Source organism: Rhincodon typus, chromosome 2 (genome assembly GCF_021869965.1).
Source record: "Rhincodon typus isolate 14 chromosome 2, sRhiTyp1.1, whole genome shotgun sequence".
NCBI lineage: Eukaryota > Metazoa > Chordata > Chondrichthyes > Orectolobiformes > Rhincodontidae > Rhincodon > Rhincodon typus.
Genome location: NC_063333.1, coordinates 69,664,634 through 69,680,458, shown reverse-complemented (window position 1 = coordinate 69,680,458; position 15,825 = coordinate 69,664,634). Strand labels below are relative to the sequence as shown.

The window sequence follows — 15,825 nt, the reverse complement described above, 5'->3', positions numbered from 1 at the left end:
TGCTGTGTTCATCCAGCTCTACACCTTGTTATCTCCAGTTTTATACAGTTCTTTGATAGGACAGGCCTTGCGTACTGCTGCAAAATAAAACATTTTGTTGATGCTTTTTCTCGTGTACTTATCAGGCCAATTGGCAAGATATACCAAAGTAAAGGGTAAACTACATTGGTTATTCTATGAGAATCTTGTCACTGGTTGGCAAGTAGACTCTGATTGGTAGAAGCATAGCCTTGGAGAACGCACCAGTTAATGACGACACATAGTGCACCTGTTTCAACATAGCAAAATACATGACAGTCACACTCTGGTTCATTTCTCAAGGCAATGCCTTGACTAGAGTCAACCTGTCTAAAATTGAAACAAAGCTTGACATTTCATTGTCAGTCATCACCTAAGTGGTGCATTCTCCATGGCAACATCACAGCCAACCACAGTCCTCGTGAACCTGCCAGTACTCCCCTCTCATAACTTATTAATGTCATTTTCCCTCACATTGATATTTCTTATGAATTGGGAGTGCAAAATGAAAAGCTTCAGCAAAATATGTCTTTTTTCATTAATACTCAAATCCATTTTTTCTTCTTAGATCTGCTGCCAGGAATGGTGCTGTTGAGATAAAGCTTGTATATCGTGTACATTCTAGGTCTATCGTTTTTCCAAGCTGGTAAACTGGCTAGCCACCCTGTACATGAAATCATACACAATTGAATTTAACAGATGCAAATATTTACATTGAAGAATTGTGTGGAAAAATTGGAAGATTGGAAGAGTTCGGACATTTAAACAAGGTTTTGTCAAGGATGAGGTCAACAGGTTTATGTTAATGTATAATTTAAGTCATTTCTGTTCACAGAAAAATTAGACTTTGCAGAATTCAGCCATCCAAAGCTTTCAAGGAGATAAGATCTAGGGTTTATTGCCTTCACTACTGGAAAGCTTGGCTTTGAAAAGACTAGGCAAACCCAAACCCAATGCTAATATTTGCCTGGCAACCTTCTCTGGACTTAGAATTCTATTTGTCAAATCCAGGAACCAATAACAAAGACATTCCAGACGTTGCAAGAAAATCTCCTGAAATTTGTTCTCAGTAAAAGCTCTTGGGAACCTGATAGAGTTTCTACATATCAGATTTTCTGACAACCTTGTGAAACCAGTAAATTCTGACAGTGACCATGTTCTCAACACTAATGCAGTTTTATGTAGAACTACAGTTCTGATTACAGTCAGCAGCTGCCTATAATTGGATTTCATTGCCAGGAAATCCAGTGGATAGGAGATATCATCACTTTATGTCTTTAAGTTCCAGACTCTCAGGCAACCGGGATTGTTTTTTCCCTTGCACTTATTTTAAAGATGCATCATCACTACAGAGACATGTCTTTTTGTGAGGTGAGTATGTGCCTGTGCTTGAGATAATGAGGATTCGGTTTAAATCCAGATCACAGTTTAGATTTTGACCAGTGCTGGCCACGTGCTTTAAGAATAAGGTTGGTTTATAATAAACAGATTTTGTGTTTACTAAAGAAGCCTGCTCAATATCATTTTTATTCTGAATAGTAGTAAAAAAAATTGGCCATTTTGGTTTCTAAATCAACACATTTGTATACACATGGCACGACTTGTGGAGCAGTGGGATTTATCCAATCCTCCCATCACAGTCGTAACACCTGAACTGACTGGTTTTGGTACCTTCTGATAAAAATGCTAATTTAAATGCAAATGGTTCTGCCTATTTCACATGGAACTCATGTAAGTTCCCTCAATGTGTTCACATGACCACGGCCATTTTAGGTCCATGTTTCTTCCTGTCTAACACGTATTTTAGTCCATGAATAGTCTCGGACATGACAATCAGATGGTGGAAGCTAAAATTCCATAATCCGCATTTTCTACAATCAAATTAAGTGCACTGCCCGAAAGTGTAGTGGAAGTCAGTTCGATTGTGGTTTTCAAAAGTGAGTTAGATTGGTATTCGAAATGGTACATTGTGCAGGTTATGGAGAGAAGGCAGGATAGTGGCGTTATTGAAAAGCTCATTTGGAGAGCTGCTGCAGACATAATATTATGCTGCTGCACTGTAATAATTCGGTAATTCAAAAGTATTTGAAGTATTCTCAACTTATTCATCACGTTCTTAGTCAGACCACGCAACAGACATACAGAAAATCTAATGAGATTTTGTACTGACCGCAACCAGTGCAACTATCAATCTAGTCTGCACAAAAATAAAATATTGGTTAAAAAAATGAACTTAAATTAGCCAACATTAATAGCACAGTGGCACCCCATCAAAGACAAATGATTACAATCTAAAAGTGAATCTCAACTGCCGAGTGCTCTTAAATGATTGGGGTTCATTTTCAATCTTAACTTCAATGAGGAGTAATAAGGCAGGGTATAAAATGAGCACTGTACTCAGTCCCATTAATTGCCAGGTAGGTGGGCTTGGTTATAACTGGCCACCTTATGTCATATTCAGACAATTCAAAAGCTACTTGTGCATCTTCAACATTTTTCAAAAAACAAACAGAAAGGAAACATGTTGCAGTTACCTCCAGCTCATAGTTCACAACATCAAATGAGTCATTGTTGAAATAAATTTTTTCAATGCTGTTAATTATTTCCTGCTCCGCTTGAGGGTCACTGGGAATTTCCCTTAATTCTCTTAGTTCTTCCTGAATTAAAGAAAGTAAGAACACATTGTACAAGGTGATACAAGCATAGCACAAATTCAAGTAATTCCAGTAATTTAAGAATTCAAGAATTACTTGAATCGTCCATTTAAAACTAAGCAATAAGATTAAATTCTGCTGCTCGTAAAGATGAAAATAATTAATTGAGTTTTTTTTGTGCTAGTTAAATTTGAATTTCACTCTAATAGCAATTTAGAAACGTTTCCACAATAGAATTCGTAGGAATGGTTTCTATGCCACTCTAATCAACTTTCATAGGAATAAAACAGCAGGTATATCTCAGTTGGACAAACATTAACATACAAGTAGTGAAGACAGTTAAACAGCATTAATTCAACCATAAAACTACTATCATTATGCCAATAGTGATCTATACAAATAGTCACGAATACCTTTCTTGTAGTTGTAAAGTCTTTGACTTAATTGAATTCAAAGTTTCTTATGCACATCTCCTGTTCCACAGTCAAGTATTAATTTTAAAAACTATTACTGTTCAAGCGCAAGAATTAAATATTTGACTAATGAGATAATGATAGCGATCAATTCATTCAGCGATACAATTGTTTCTCAAAAAGAAAATAATGAGATAATGATACAACTATTTTGTCAAGTAAAGTGCAATCTTTTTAAACGATTAGTAGCATTCAAAGTAATTCAAAGTGAGACTGAAACTCCAAGATATCAAGCATCCCCTCCCAGCATACTCCTGGCAAACATCCAAGCCATTGAAAAACAAGGTGGACGACGTTAAAGTTAGACTCACCTTCCAAACAGAATTGAGGGACTGCTGTTTCACAGAGACATGGCTCACCCCTGTCACACTTGACTACGCGTTACAACCGGAGGGCTTCTCAATTCACCAAATGGTGGCAAGGCAAGGGGTGGTCGGATCTCCCTCATCATCAAAACCTCCCATTGCTCAGACTTGGTGACCCTGGTGAGTCGCTGCTCCCCAGACTGGAATATTTAACAGTGAAATGCTGTCCATACTACCTGCCGCACGAGTTCACCTCCGCTAACGTGACGGCGGTCTATATCCCACCCCATGCGAAAGTGAAACGTGCACTTGATGAAGTGTTCAACGCTACAAACAGTCTTGAGACTGAACATGCCAAAGCTTTGATCATCATAGCCGGTGACTTCAACTTGAGAATGTGCTACCAAAATACCACCAACACATCTCCTGTCCCAATAGAGATCCGAGTATCGTTGACCATTGCCACACAAAAATCAAAGATGCCTACTGCTCCATTCCCAGTCTGCATTTTGGAAAATCAAACCACAACACTGCACTCCTCCTCCCAGTTTAAGCAGTAACTGAAGTGTGAGGCATCAGTACAGAAACGAATACAGTGTTGGTCTGAGGAAACAGAAGGGGTTCTACAGGACTATGTAGGGTCTATGGACCGGTCTGTATTCAAGAACTCAGCAGCTGACCTAAATGAGTATGCCACTACCATCACAGACTTCATTAGTAAGTGTGAAGATGACTGCGTACTGAACAAGTTAATCCAAACGTTGCCGACTAGAAATCAGATCTGAAGCATTCAAGTCAGACCCATACAGGAAATCCAGGTACAACCTTCAAGGCCAGCAGGGACGCCATGAGGCAATACCAAACTAAGCTCGAGAGCAGACTAACCACAAACATCGTCTGTGGCAAAGATTACACGACATAACAAACCACAAGGCAAAGTCAAACAGAATCAAGGGCAACAGTACATCTCTACCTGATGAGTTCAATGCATTCTACACTCGCTTTCAGCAGATGGGCAGTAAAACGATGTCACCTATCCTGACAGCCTCGAATGCACCTGTACCCCCAGTCACCGCCACAGACATCAGATCAGCCTTCTGAAGAGTGAACCCATGGAAAGCAACTGGCCCAGATAGAGTCTCCAGCTGTGCACTCAGATCCCGTGTGGACCAACTGGCAGGAGTATTCGCAGATTACAATCCTTACTACGATCTGAAGTCCCCACCTGCTTCAAGAAGATGACCATCATCCCAGTGCCAAAGAAAAATCATGCAGTGTGCCTCAATCACTTCTACTCAGGGGCTTTGGCCTCAATAATTTTGAAGTGTTTTGAGAGGTTAGTCATGGATCACATCAACTCCAGCCTACCAAACTGCCTTGATCCTTTGCAATTCGCCCACCGGCGTAACACGTCCACAGCAGACGCCATCTGCCGAGGTCTATACTCATCCCTGGAACATCTCGACAACAGGGATACCTACATCAGGCTCCTAACTATGGACTACACCTCTACCTTCAACACCATAATTCCAAACAAACTTATCTCCAAACTCCAGGACCTAGATTTCTGCTACTGCCTCTGCAACTGGATTCTTTATTTCCTGACCAACAGACCATATTCAGTAAGTGATAATCCTCCTCCACGCTTATCCTCAACACTGGTGCCCCGCATGGCTGCGTTCTCAACCCCCTACAATACTCCTTTTACACACACAAATGTGGGGCCAAATTCCGCACCAACCAAATTTACAACTTTGCTGACAACACCAGCGTTGTAGGTTGGATCTCAAACAATGACAAGATGGGGTACAGAAAGGAAAGAGTAGCATGGTGTTAAGACAACAATCTCTCCATCAATGTCAGCAAAACAAAGCAGTTGGTCATTGACTTTAGGAAGTGAAGTGGAGTGGAGGGCACGCACCTGTCTGCATCAATGGTGCTGAGGTCCATATGGTCGACAGCATCGAGTTCCTGGGAGTGTTGATCACCAACAATATGACCTGGTCCACCCACTTTGACACTATAATCAAGAAAGCACAACACATCTACTTCCTCAGGAGGCTAAGGAAATTCAGCCTGTCCATAAAGACTCTTACTAATTTTTATGGATGCACCACAGAAAGCATCCTATCTGGATGCATCCCAGCTTGGTATGGCAACTGCTCTTCCCAAGACCACAAGAAACTATAGAGTTGTGAACACAGCCCAGTCCATCATACAAACCAGCCTCTCATCCATTGACTTCATCTATACTTCCTGCTGCAACAGGAAAGCAACCAACAAAATCAAAGACCCCTCCCACTGCAGTTACATTGTCTTTCACCCTCTCCTGTCAGGCAGAAGATATAAAAGTCTAAATACACGTACGAACTGATTCAAGAACAGTCTTTTCCCGGTTGTCAGAGTTTTGAATGGGCCTCTTTAATGTTCATGTCTATCTCTGTGCACTTTTACGGCAGCTGTAACGTTGTAGCCTGCGCATACCCTGATGCACTGTATAGTACAATCTGCTTGTCAAGCACATAAGCCAACGCTTTTCACTGTACCTCAGTATACATGACAGTAATAAGTCAAATCAAATTTGGACAAAACAAATTAGAGAATAGAGACATCCAACATCTATACACCATTTCTCTCTGGAGTCACTTGTGAGCTGCAAATCCAATTGCAAAGATGACTTTTTTTTTTAACCCCACAAGCTGAAATCTTAAGAGATAGGTGGAGCAGACCAGACAGCCTCTTCAGCCTGCTCTGCTATCAAAAATGAACTGGCTGATCATCAACTTCATTGTGGAAATGTGACATCAACAAACTTAAGATATATTTCACACTCATTACTTTGATGAAGAAATAGTGAACAATATTGATTGCCAATAGCTTGTCAATACAGATTGTCAAGACCCTTGTATTGCACTACCAGATACAGTCTGCCAACATGGAAGTGTATAATTTATTCATATTTTCCATTTCCTTCCATTGGTTATTACACCACTCATGCTAATATCCCCATCTTCTGGAATCCTTACATTAAATATTAACCTGTAGTGGCATCCTTATCAAATACCTTTTGGACATCCAATTATATTACATTGATTGGTCTTCCTTCAGACATTTTGAAGAAAACATTTTCTTCTCCAAAATTCTCTATGGAAAGTGGTCAGAAGATCCCAAGATTTGACTTTTGAATTGAAGAGAGGTTGGAAGTGGTTCGTCAAGCGTTCACTCTATTCTCAGCAGACAGCTCATGTTTCCAACGCTACAATATACCCGACGTTGCAACATGTCTGTTGCTGAAGTCACTAATATCTTTAACTCCAGACTCTACTGTTCCTGTGTTTGCTTGGTCAGCTTTCCATCATGCCTTGCCGTTTACTTCGGCTCATCCAAATGCCTCATCAGTCCCGTTTCTCCCATATTTGTTCAGCCACACTAGTTCTTAATCTTGTACAGATTTGATTTTAAATAGAGATTGTAGGAACTGTCGATGCTGGAGTCTGAGATAACAAGGTGTGTTTTAAACTGTTATCTTAGTTTTCATATCGCTCCAACGCATACCTGTCCCTTTCTACAACTTTCTCCAATCTCAAACCGTCCGAGATATTTCTGGCTGGCCTTTTTCACATGCCTACTTTTAAATACTCTACATCTTCCAGTCAAATCTTTAGCTGCCTAGATCCTAAGCTCTAGAGTTCCTTCTTTGTCTCTTTTCCTCTCGACTCCTTTACAACGTTGCTTAAAAATCTCATTAATCAGGGTGCAGTCACTGGTCATAACAGCTCCTCATCTGACTCAGTGTAAATTTTTTGCTTTCATAGTGCTCCTATGAAGCACTTTGGGATGTTTCTCTTTATCTGGTGCTATATAATGCAACTTAATTGTTGTTATCTCTGGTGAAGTGTATGAGTGGACATTCCAACTGAGAAATCACTGACTAAATTCTGACAGCAAAATATTACTGATTCCTACACCAAGTGCCCCAACCTATGACAATAACGTCAATGATAACCCAGCATATTAGCAAATCAACCAAGCACACATTTATGGAAATTCCTGCATTTCAAGGAGTCTTTTTTTTCCTGATATCCAAGATCCAATTACCTCATCTCCCCCGAAACCACAGCATCTGCGGATGGGAACCAGAAGCGTGTTACCAAAAAGCAGTTGGAAAAAAAAACACTGTCCGATGAAAAAAATGGACAGCTTTTCAGAATGGCAAGAAAATTTACTTTGAAATCATATACAAATTTCTCCCAATCTAGCCTCCACTTAACAGAATACTGAAATAATTATTGTAAACACCAAGCTAAGCATCAACATACTAAATGCCATTGTGGCATTGCAGTCAACCAATTTGTTTCGCACCGTACAGTTTAAAATCAACAGACCAGAATCTATATTGAAATTATTGAAGTTGCAAGCTGATCATGCTTTGATTGCTGATATTACACTGCCATCTACAGAGTCGAAGCAACATTAGCACAATGAAAAGTGTACAACAGAACAAACGTTTCCAAGCTCTTGCAGTGACCACAACACGAACTAAACAATCCCAAGCAAGAAAATGGCCAAGGGTGCCAAAAATTATTTAGTAAACAACCCATGAACTTCACTCAGTCACTGAATGACTACTCTAATAGATTTTGTGTACACCTCCAGCCTAAATTAAGAGCAGCATTATTCATCAATTGATTGCATTAGCAGGACATGACATTATATTTAGCTTTGGCTTGCCTGGCATAATTTGAGAAAATGTTAGGCCCAGATGGCAAATCTCCAATTGCTGTTATATTGAGGAATGAAAGTAAATGGATTAAAGATTCACCCTTTATTAAAATTCATTGTAACCACAAGGTCTGTAGACTCAAAATTAGCCACGTTACAACAGGTAGGAAGGGATTCAAAGGGTGGTGGCATGCAGGTGAACCACAGGAGGGTCAAGTCATCGATATCAAACATCAGAAAAATTCAACAGCATGAGGAGAACAGTATTTCACACTCAGCTGCAAAAGCAGAATTAAATTTGATCTTCATCAAGCTACCAGAGGTATGAGAGGATTGCATCCAACCAATGTGAACATTAAATAATGGGGGAAATCTAGAACATTATGCAAAGAACAGTACAGCACAGCAACAGGCTCTTTAGCCACCAAGACTGCACTGACATGCGATGACTTTTTAAGCTAAAACTCTTTTGCCTTTACACGGTCCACATCCCTCTACTGCTTGCCTATATATATATATCTGTCAAGATGCCTCTATATCCACCTCCTCCGGCGGTGCATTCCAGGCACTTACCACTCTCCAGTCTAAAAACTTGTCTCACATGTCCTTTAAACTTATTCCCTTTTACCTTAAAGGTGTGTCTCCGAGTAATCAACATTTCTACCCCGAGGAAAGAACTCCAACTATCCATTCCATCAATGCCTCTCAATTATCTAAAATTCCATCAGGTCACCTCTCATCCTTCAGCATTCAACTGAAAACAAACCAAGATCATCCAATCTCTCCTCAGAAACCAGGCAACATCCTGGTAAATCTTTTCTGTACCATCTCCAAAGCCTCCAAATCCTTCTGGTAGTATAGCGACCAGAACTGTAGACAGTATTTCAAACCTTGCTTCCTAAAAGTTCTACCCAGTTGCAACATGAGTTGCCAACTTTTATGTTCTATACCCAAACGATAACAGCAAGTACGCCATCTGCAGTCTTGACTACCTTATCCACTTGTCTTGCTACTTTCTGAGAACGTGTGAACCTGTACGCCTAGATCCCTCTCTATGTTGATGCTACTAAAGGTTCTGCCATTTACTATATACTTCACCCCTACATTAGATCTTCCGAAATGCATCACCTCGCATTTGTCCAGATTAAATTCCATTTGCCAATTCTCCACCGAAGTCTACAGTCTATCTCAATAAATGTGGAGCTGGAAAAGCATAGCAGGTCCGACAGCATCCGAGGAGCAGCAAAGTCAACTTTTCAGGTCAAAGCCCTTCGTCAGGACTGGGGAAGGAGAGGTGAGCCCAGAAACAAATAGAGGGAGGGGGTAGGTGAGATGGAGATGGGTGGATGCAGGTAGCGGGTTATTGTAGTTGGTCAGTGGGAAGGGTGGAACGGATAGGTGAGTAGGAAGACGGACAGGTTGAGGGAAGGAAGATTTTTAAACAGGTGAGGTCAATGTTCAGATCATTGGGCTGTAAGTTCCCAACGCAAAATATCAGGTGTTGTTCCTCCAGTTTACATTTGGCCTCACTCTGACAGTGGAGGAGACCAAGGATGGACATATGGACATGTCACCAGGGGGTGGGAGGGGGAGTTAAAATGGATAGCAACCGGAAGGTCGGGTTGTTTGGTGCATGCAGAGCGCAGATGCTCGGCAAACCTGTCTCCAAGTTTGCATTTGGTCTCTCCGATATAGAGAACACATCAGGAGCAATGGATACAGTTGATGAGGTAGGATGAGGTAAGGTGAATCTCTGCCAGATTTGGAAGGATTGTTTGGGGTCTTGGGCGGAGGTGAGATGGGAGGTGTAGGGGCAGGTGTAGCATCTCCTGCAGTTCCAAGGAAAAGTAGCGGGTGTGGAAGAAGGATTGGTGGGGGGTGTGAAGCTGCCAAAAGAGTTGTGAACGGTCCCTGTGGAAAGCGGACAGGGGTGGGGAGGGAAATATCTTATTGGTGGTGGGGTCTGATTGTAGGTGGCGGAAATATCAGAGGATAATGCATTGTATAGAGAGGTGGGGTGGTATGTGAGGACTAAGGGGACTCTATCCTCATTTTTGTTCAGAGAGAGGGTTTGAAGGAAGTAGTGTAGGAAATGGGGAAGATATGGTTAAGGGCATCCTTAATAACAGAGGAGGGGAAATTACAGTTTCTGAAGTGGGAGGGTATCTGCAAAGTCCTAGAGTAAAACTCCTCATCCTGGGAGCAGATGCAGCAGAGTCAGAGGAATTGAGAGTATGGGACAGAATTTTTGCAGGAGGGTGAATGAGAGGAGGTGTAGTCAAGATAATTGTGGGAGTCAGTGAGTTTGAAATAGATGTCTGTGGTGAGTCGGTCACCGGAGATGGAGACAGAGAGGTCCAGGAAGGGGAGGGAGGTGTCAGAAATGATCCAGGTGAATTTGAGGGCAGGGTGGAAGGTATTAGCAAAGTTGATGAACTGTTCGAGTTCCTCGCAGGAGCACAAGGCAGCACTGATTCAGTCATCAATAAACGGAGAAAGAGGTGGGGGATGGTGCCAGTGTAGTTGTTGAAAAAGGAGTGTTCCACGAATTGGACAAAGAGGCAGGGATAGCTCAGGCCCATGCGGGTGCCCACCTCTTTGGTTTTTCGAAAGTGGGAGGAATCAAAGGAAAAATTGTTGAGGGCGAGAAGGTCTGCCAAGCAAATGAGTGTGGTGGAGGGGGACTGGGTGGGCCTATGGGAGAGGAAGACGCAGTGGGCTTTTAGGCCATTCTCATAGGGAATGCAGGTGTATAGGGACTCAAAGCCCATGGTGAAGATGAGGTGTTGGGAGCTGGGGAATTCGAAATGGTAGGAGGTGGGATGGTAGGAGATGGTGTCAGAGAGCTGGCATCTGGCCTCAGCAACATAGAGGTCAGTATGCCATACTACCACCGCATCCCCACCCTTGTAAAGCTTGGTGAAGCTTGTAAAGTATTGAGGGTTCAAAATCTCCCTACCCCTAACCTCATCCTGAGACCAGCCCCTCTCATCCGCGCCTCCTTGACCTGTCCGTCTTCTCTCTACCTATCTGCTCCTCTATCCACCTTCTATCATTGCCACCCCCTCTATTTTTTTTCAGAGCCCCCTTCCCCTCCCCCATTTCTGAAGAAGGGTCCAGACCCGAAACGTCAGCTTTCCTGCTCCTTTGATGCTGCCTGGCCTGCTATGTTCATCCAGCTCCAGACCTTGTTATGTCCTGGGGACTTGTCTATGTTAATGCATTTCAAAACACCCAAAACCTCCTTTCTTTATAGTCAACATACCCTAGAATATCAACATATCCATCCCAAGACCCACCATGATCATCATCTTTATGAATACTGACGCAAAATGTTCTTTGAGGACCCCATCTACTTCCTCCAGCTCCATGCATAAATTTCCTCCTTTGTCCTTGAGTGGATCCACCCACTTGCTTCTTTTTTATAAAATGCCTTGGGATTTTTCTTAATTTGTTGCCAAAGACATTTCATCACTTCTTTTAGCCCTCCTAGTTCCTTGTTAGAGTTCTTTCCTAATATCTTTGTATTCTTCATGGTCTCCGACAGTCTTTATTTTCCTAAACCTTACGTATGCCTTCTTTTTTGACTGAGGTCTCAATTTCTTTTGTCATCTACAGTTCCTAAATCTTACTATCTTATCTTTCATTTTTACAGGAACATGCTGGTCCTGAACTCTAATCAACTGGCCTTTAAAAGATTCCCACATGCCAGATGTGGATTTACCATCAAGCAGCTGCCCGAATCTACATTCTCGAGTTTCTGCCTAATATTGTAGAAGTTAACCTTCCCCCAGTTTAGTACTTTCATCCCAGGACTACACCCGTCCTTATCCATAAGGCCCTTCAACTGTATACAGATCATTTATTCACAAAATGCTCCTCCACTGAAACTTCAATCACCTGGCTGGGGTCATTTTCCAATACTCGGTCTAGTATGGCCCCTTCCTTAGTTGGACTATTTACATATTGTTTCAACAAAAAACTATCCTGAACACAGCTAACAAATTCTCCCCCCATTTAAGCCCCTGGTGTGACTCCCAGTCAATATAGGGGAAGTTAAAGTCACCTACGACATCAATCTTGTTGCTTTTACATTTTTCCCTAATCTGTCCACATCTGTTCCTCTAGCATCTGCTGGCTGTTGGAGGCCTGTATTATAATCCCAAAGCGATTGCACCCTTTCTATTGTGGACTTCTACCCATATGGCCTACTGGATGAGCCCTCCAAGATGTCCCCCCTCAGTATAGCTGTGATATTTTCCCTTCTCAACAACTCTTTTACATCCTGCTCTATCTCACCTGAAACATCTAAATCCCAAAACGTTAAGCTGCAAGTCTTGTCCTTCTCTCAACCAAGTTCCTATAATAGCTACAACATCACAGACATTTGTACTAATCCAGGCTCTAAGTTCATCTGCCTGACCGACTGTCCTCCTCCTCACATTAAAACAAATACACCTCAGACCGCTAGTCATAGGTTCATACAGCAAAGAAACAGATCCTTTGGTCCAACCAGTCCGTGCCAAACATAATCCCAAACTAAACTAGTCCCACCTGCCTGTTCCGGGTCCATATCCCTCCAAATCTTTCCTCTTCATATATTCGTCCAAATGTCTTTTAAACGTTGTAATTGTACCCACATCCACCACTTCCTCAGGAAGTTCATTCCAGACGTGATCCACCGTCTGTGTAAAAAATTTGCCTCATTTTTTAAAAAATTCTCTCTCTTCTCACCTTAAAAATGTGCCTCCTAGTCTTGAAATTCCCCAGCTTAGGGAAAAGACAACTACCGTCAACTCTATCTATACCTCTCATTATTTTATGAACTTCTATCAGGTCATCTTTCAGTCTCCTACACTCCTGTGAAAAACGTCCCAGTCTATCCGGCCTTTCCTTATAACTCAAACCTTCCATACCCAGCAACATCCTGGTAAATCTCTTCTGAACCCTCTCCAGTTTGATAATATCCTTCCTATAACTCGGCAACCAGAATTGGACACAGCATTCCAGAAGAGGCCTCACCAATATCCTGTACAACTTCAAAATAACAAACCAACTCCCATACTCAAAGGACTGAGCAACGAAGGTAAGCGTGCCAAATGTCTTCTTAACCATCCTGTCTATATGTGACGCAAACTGTAAAGAACTATGTACCTGTACCACAACACTACCCAAGACCCTACCATTAATTGTATAAGCCCTACCCTTGTTTGTTGTACCAAAATGCAATACCTCTCATTTATCCAGACTGAACTCCATCTGCCATTTTTCAGCCCATTGACCTATTTGATCAAGACCCCTTTGTAATACAGTGTGGAAGCAGGCCATTCAGCCCATCAAGTCCACACTGACCCTCCGAAGAGTATTCCAGCCATACCCAACCCCTTACCCTATCTCTGTAACCCTGCATTTGTAGCCTGAAAAAAAACTTCTTCACCGTCTATGCCATCAATTTTGTTGTCATCAGCAAACTTACTAACCGTGCATTCTACATTCTCATCCAGATCATTTATGTAAATGACAAAAGAGGACCCAGAACCGATCCCTGTGGAACACCGCTAGTCACAGGCCTCCAGTCCGAAAAGTAACCCTCCATCATTACTCTTTGTCTTCTGTCATTCAGTTACCCTCTTGCTCTTAATTATGTATCGAATTGGCAAGCTCTCCCTGCATCCCATGTGACCTAACTTCACTAATTAATCTACCATGCAGAACCCTGTCAAAGGTTTTACTAAAATCCAAATAAACACTACTTCATTGAATCCATACAGTGTGGAAACAGGCCCTTCGGCCCAACAAGTCCACACCGTCCCTCCAAAGAACATCCCACCCAGACCCATTCCCCTAATTTCCCATGTCTAACCCACCTAACGTAAACATCCCTGGACACTATGGGCAATTTAGCATGACCAATCTACCTACCCTGCACATCTTTGGACTGTGGGAGGAAACCGGAGCACCCGGAGGAAACCCACGCAGACATGGGGAGAATGTGCAAACTTCACACAGACAGTTGCCCAAGGCTGGAATCGAACCCGAGTCCCTGGTGCTGTGAGGCAGCAGAGCTAACCACTCAGCCACTGTGCCGCCCCATACTACTGCTCTGCGATCAACAACAGTTTTGGTAACTTCCTCAAAAAACTCAATCAGATTTACGAGACACGATTTTTCCTGGCACAAAACCATGCTGACTATCCCTAATCAATTTTTCCCTCTCTGAATGTCCATAAATCCTATCATTTATAATCACCTCCAACAATTTATCCGCAACCAAAGTCAGACTCACAGGTCTATAGTTCCCTGGTTTCTCCTTACAACCTTTCTTAAACAAAGGTACAACATCAGCCATCCTCCAGTTATCAGGCCCCTCACCCGTAGTTATAGATGAAGCAAATATTTCTGTAAGGAGTCTTGTCATTTCCTCTCTTACTTCCCACAACATTCTGGGATACATTAGATCAGGCCCCAGAGATTCACTCACCTTTATATTCTCGAATACCTCTCTCTTCTGTAAGGTGAATTGTTTTTAAAACATCTGCATTTACTAGACTCCATTTCTTTCTCCTCAGTAAAAACTCACACAAGATATTCATTTAGTATCTCTCCCATCTTCTGGAGTTCAACACAAAGACAGCCTCCTCTCTTTAGTTACACTCTTGCTCTTAATGTATTTGTAGAACCTCTCTGGATCATTGTTAGCCTAATCTGACAATGCTCTCATATCGCCTCCTTGCCTTCCTGATTTCTTTTAAAAATGCCCCTACACTCTTTATATTGATTAAGAGATTCAATTGAACCAAGTTGTCTATATCTAAATAAAAGATTCTCTTTTAGTCTTGACTAGAACATCAATATCTTTATTCATCCATTGTTCCTTAATCTTACCAGCCTTATCCTTCCCTCTAAAAAGGAACAAAATGCCTCTGAACTCTCGTCATCGCTCTTGAACACCTTCCACTTGTCAGACATCGTTTTACCTGCAAACAGTCTACTCCAATCAACTTCCAAAAGTTCTTGCCTCGTACCATTAAAATTTGCCTTCCTCCAATTAAAAACTTTAACTTTTGTGGCAGGCTTATCCTTTTCCATAATTCTATTAGTTTCAATATGGTTATGATCACTAGGCCCAAAGTATTCCCCTTTTACTTCAGTCACTTGCCCTGCCTTATTGCACAAAAGGAGGTCGAGTTTTGCTCCTCTTCTAGCAGGAGCATTCACATATTCAAAGGGAAAATTTTCTTGAGCACATTTGACAAATTCTTCACCATCCAAACCTTTAACAAATTGGTAGTCCCAGTCAATGTTTGGAAAATTAATTATTACAACCTTAATATGCTTACATATATCTGAGATCTCCCTACACATTTGTTTCTCAATTTCTCTCTCACTGTTGTGGGGCCTATAGTACAATCCCATCAAAGCGAGCTTCCTTTCTGATTCGTAGTTTCTACCCATATATTTTCACTGGATTATTTTTCAGAAATATCTTCCCTATTTACGACAATAATGTATTCCTCAATCAAAAATGCCACCGCCCCCTCCCCCCTCCTTTCGCGTCTCCTTTTCTATCCTTCCTACAGCATCTAAAACCAGGAACATTGAGCTGCCAGTCTTGTCCGTCTCTTAGCCAAGTTTCAGTAATAGCTTCGACAT

The 15,825-nt window shown here is 41.8% G+C and overlaps 1 protein-coding gene across 1 annotated transcript in view; it reads right to left on the bottom strand.

The window, feature by feature from the left end:
- Nucleotides 1-15,825, bottom strand: part of vps50 (VPS50 EARP/GARPII complex subunit) — a 158,481-nt gene that overhangs the window by 132,844 nt on the left and 9,812 nt on the right. Inside the window, exons 3-4 of the mRNA XM_048610923.1 lie at nucleotides 2,553-2,675; nucleotides 1,674-1,692 (exon numbers count right to left, since the gene is read on the bottom strand). Coding sequence (XP_048466880.1) covers nucleotides 1,674-1,692; nucleotides 2,553-2,675 — 142 coding nt within the window. The remainder of the gene's footprint in view (nucleotides 1-1,673; nucleotides 1,693-2,552; nucleotides 2,676-15,825) is intronic.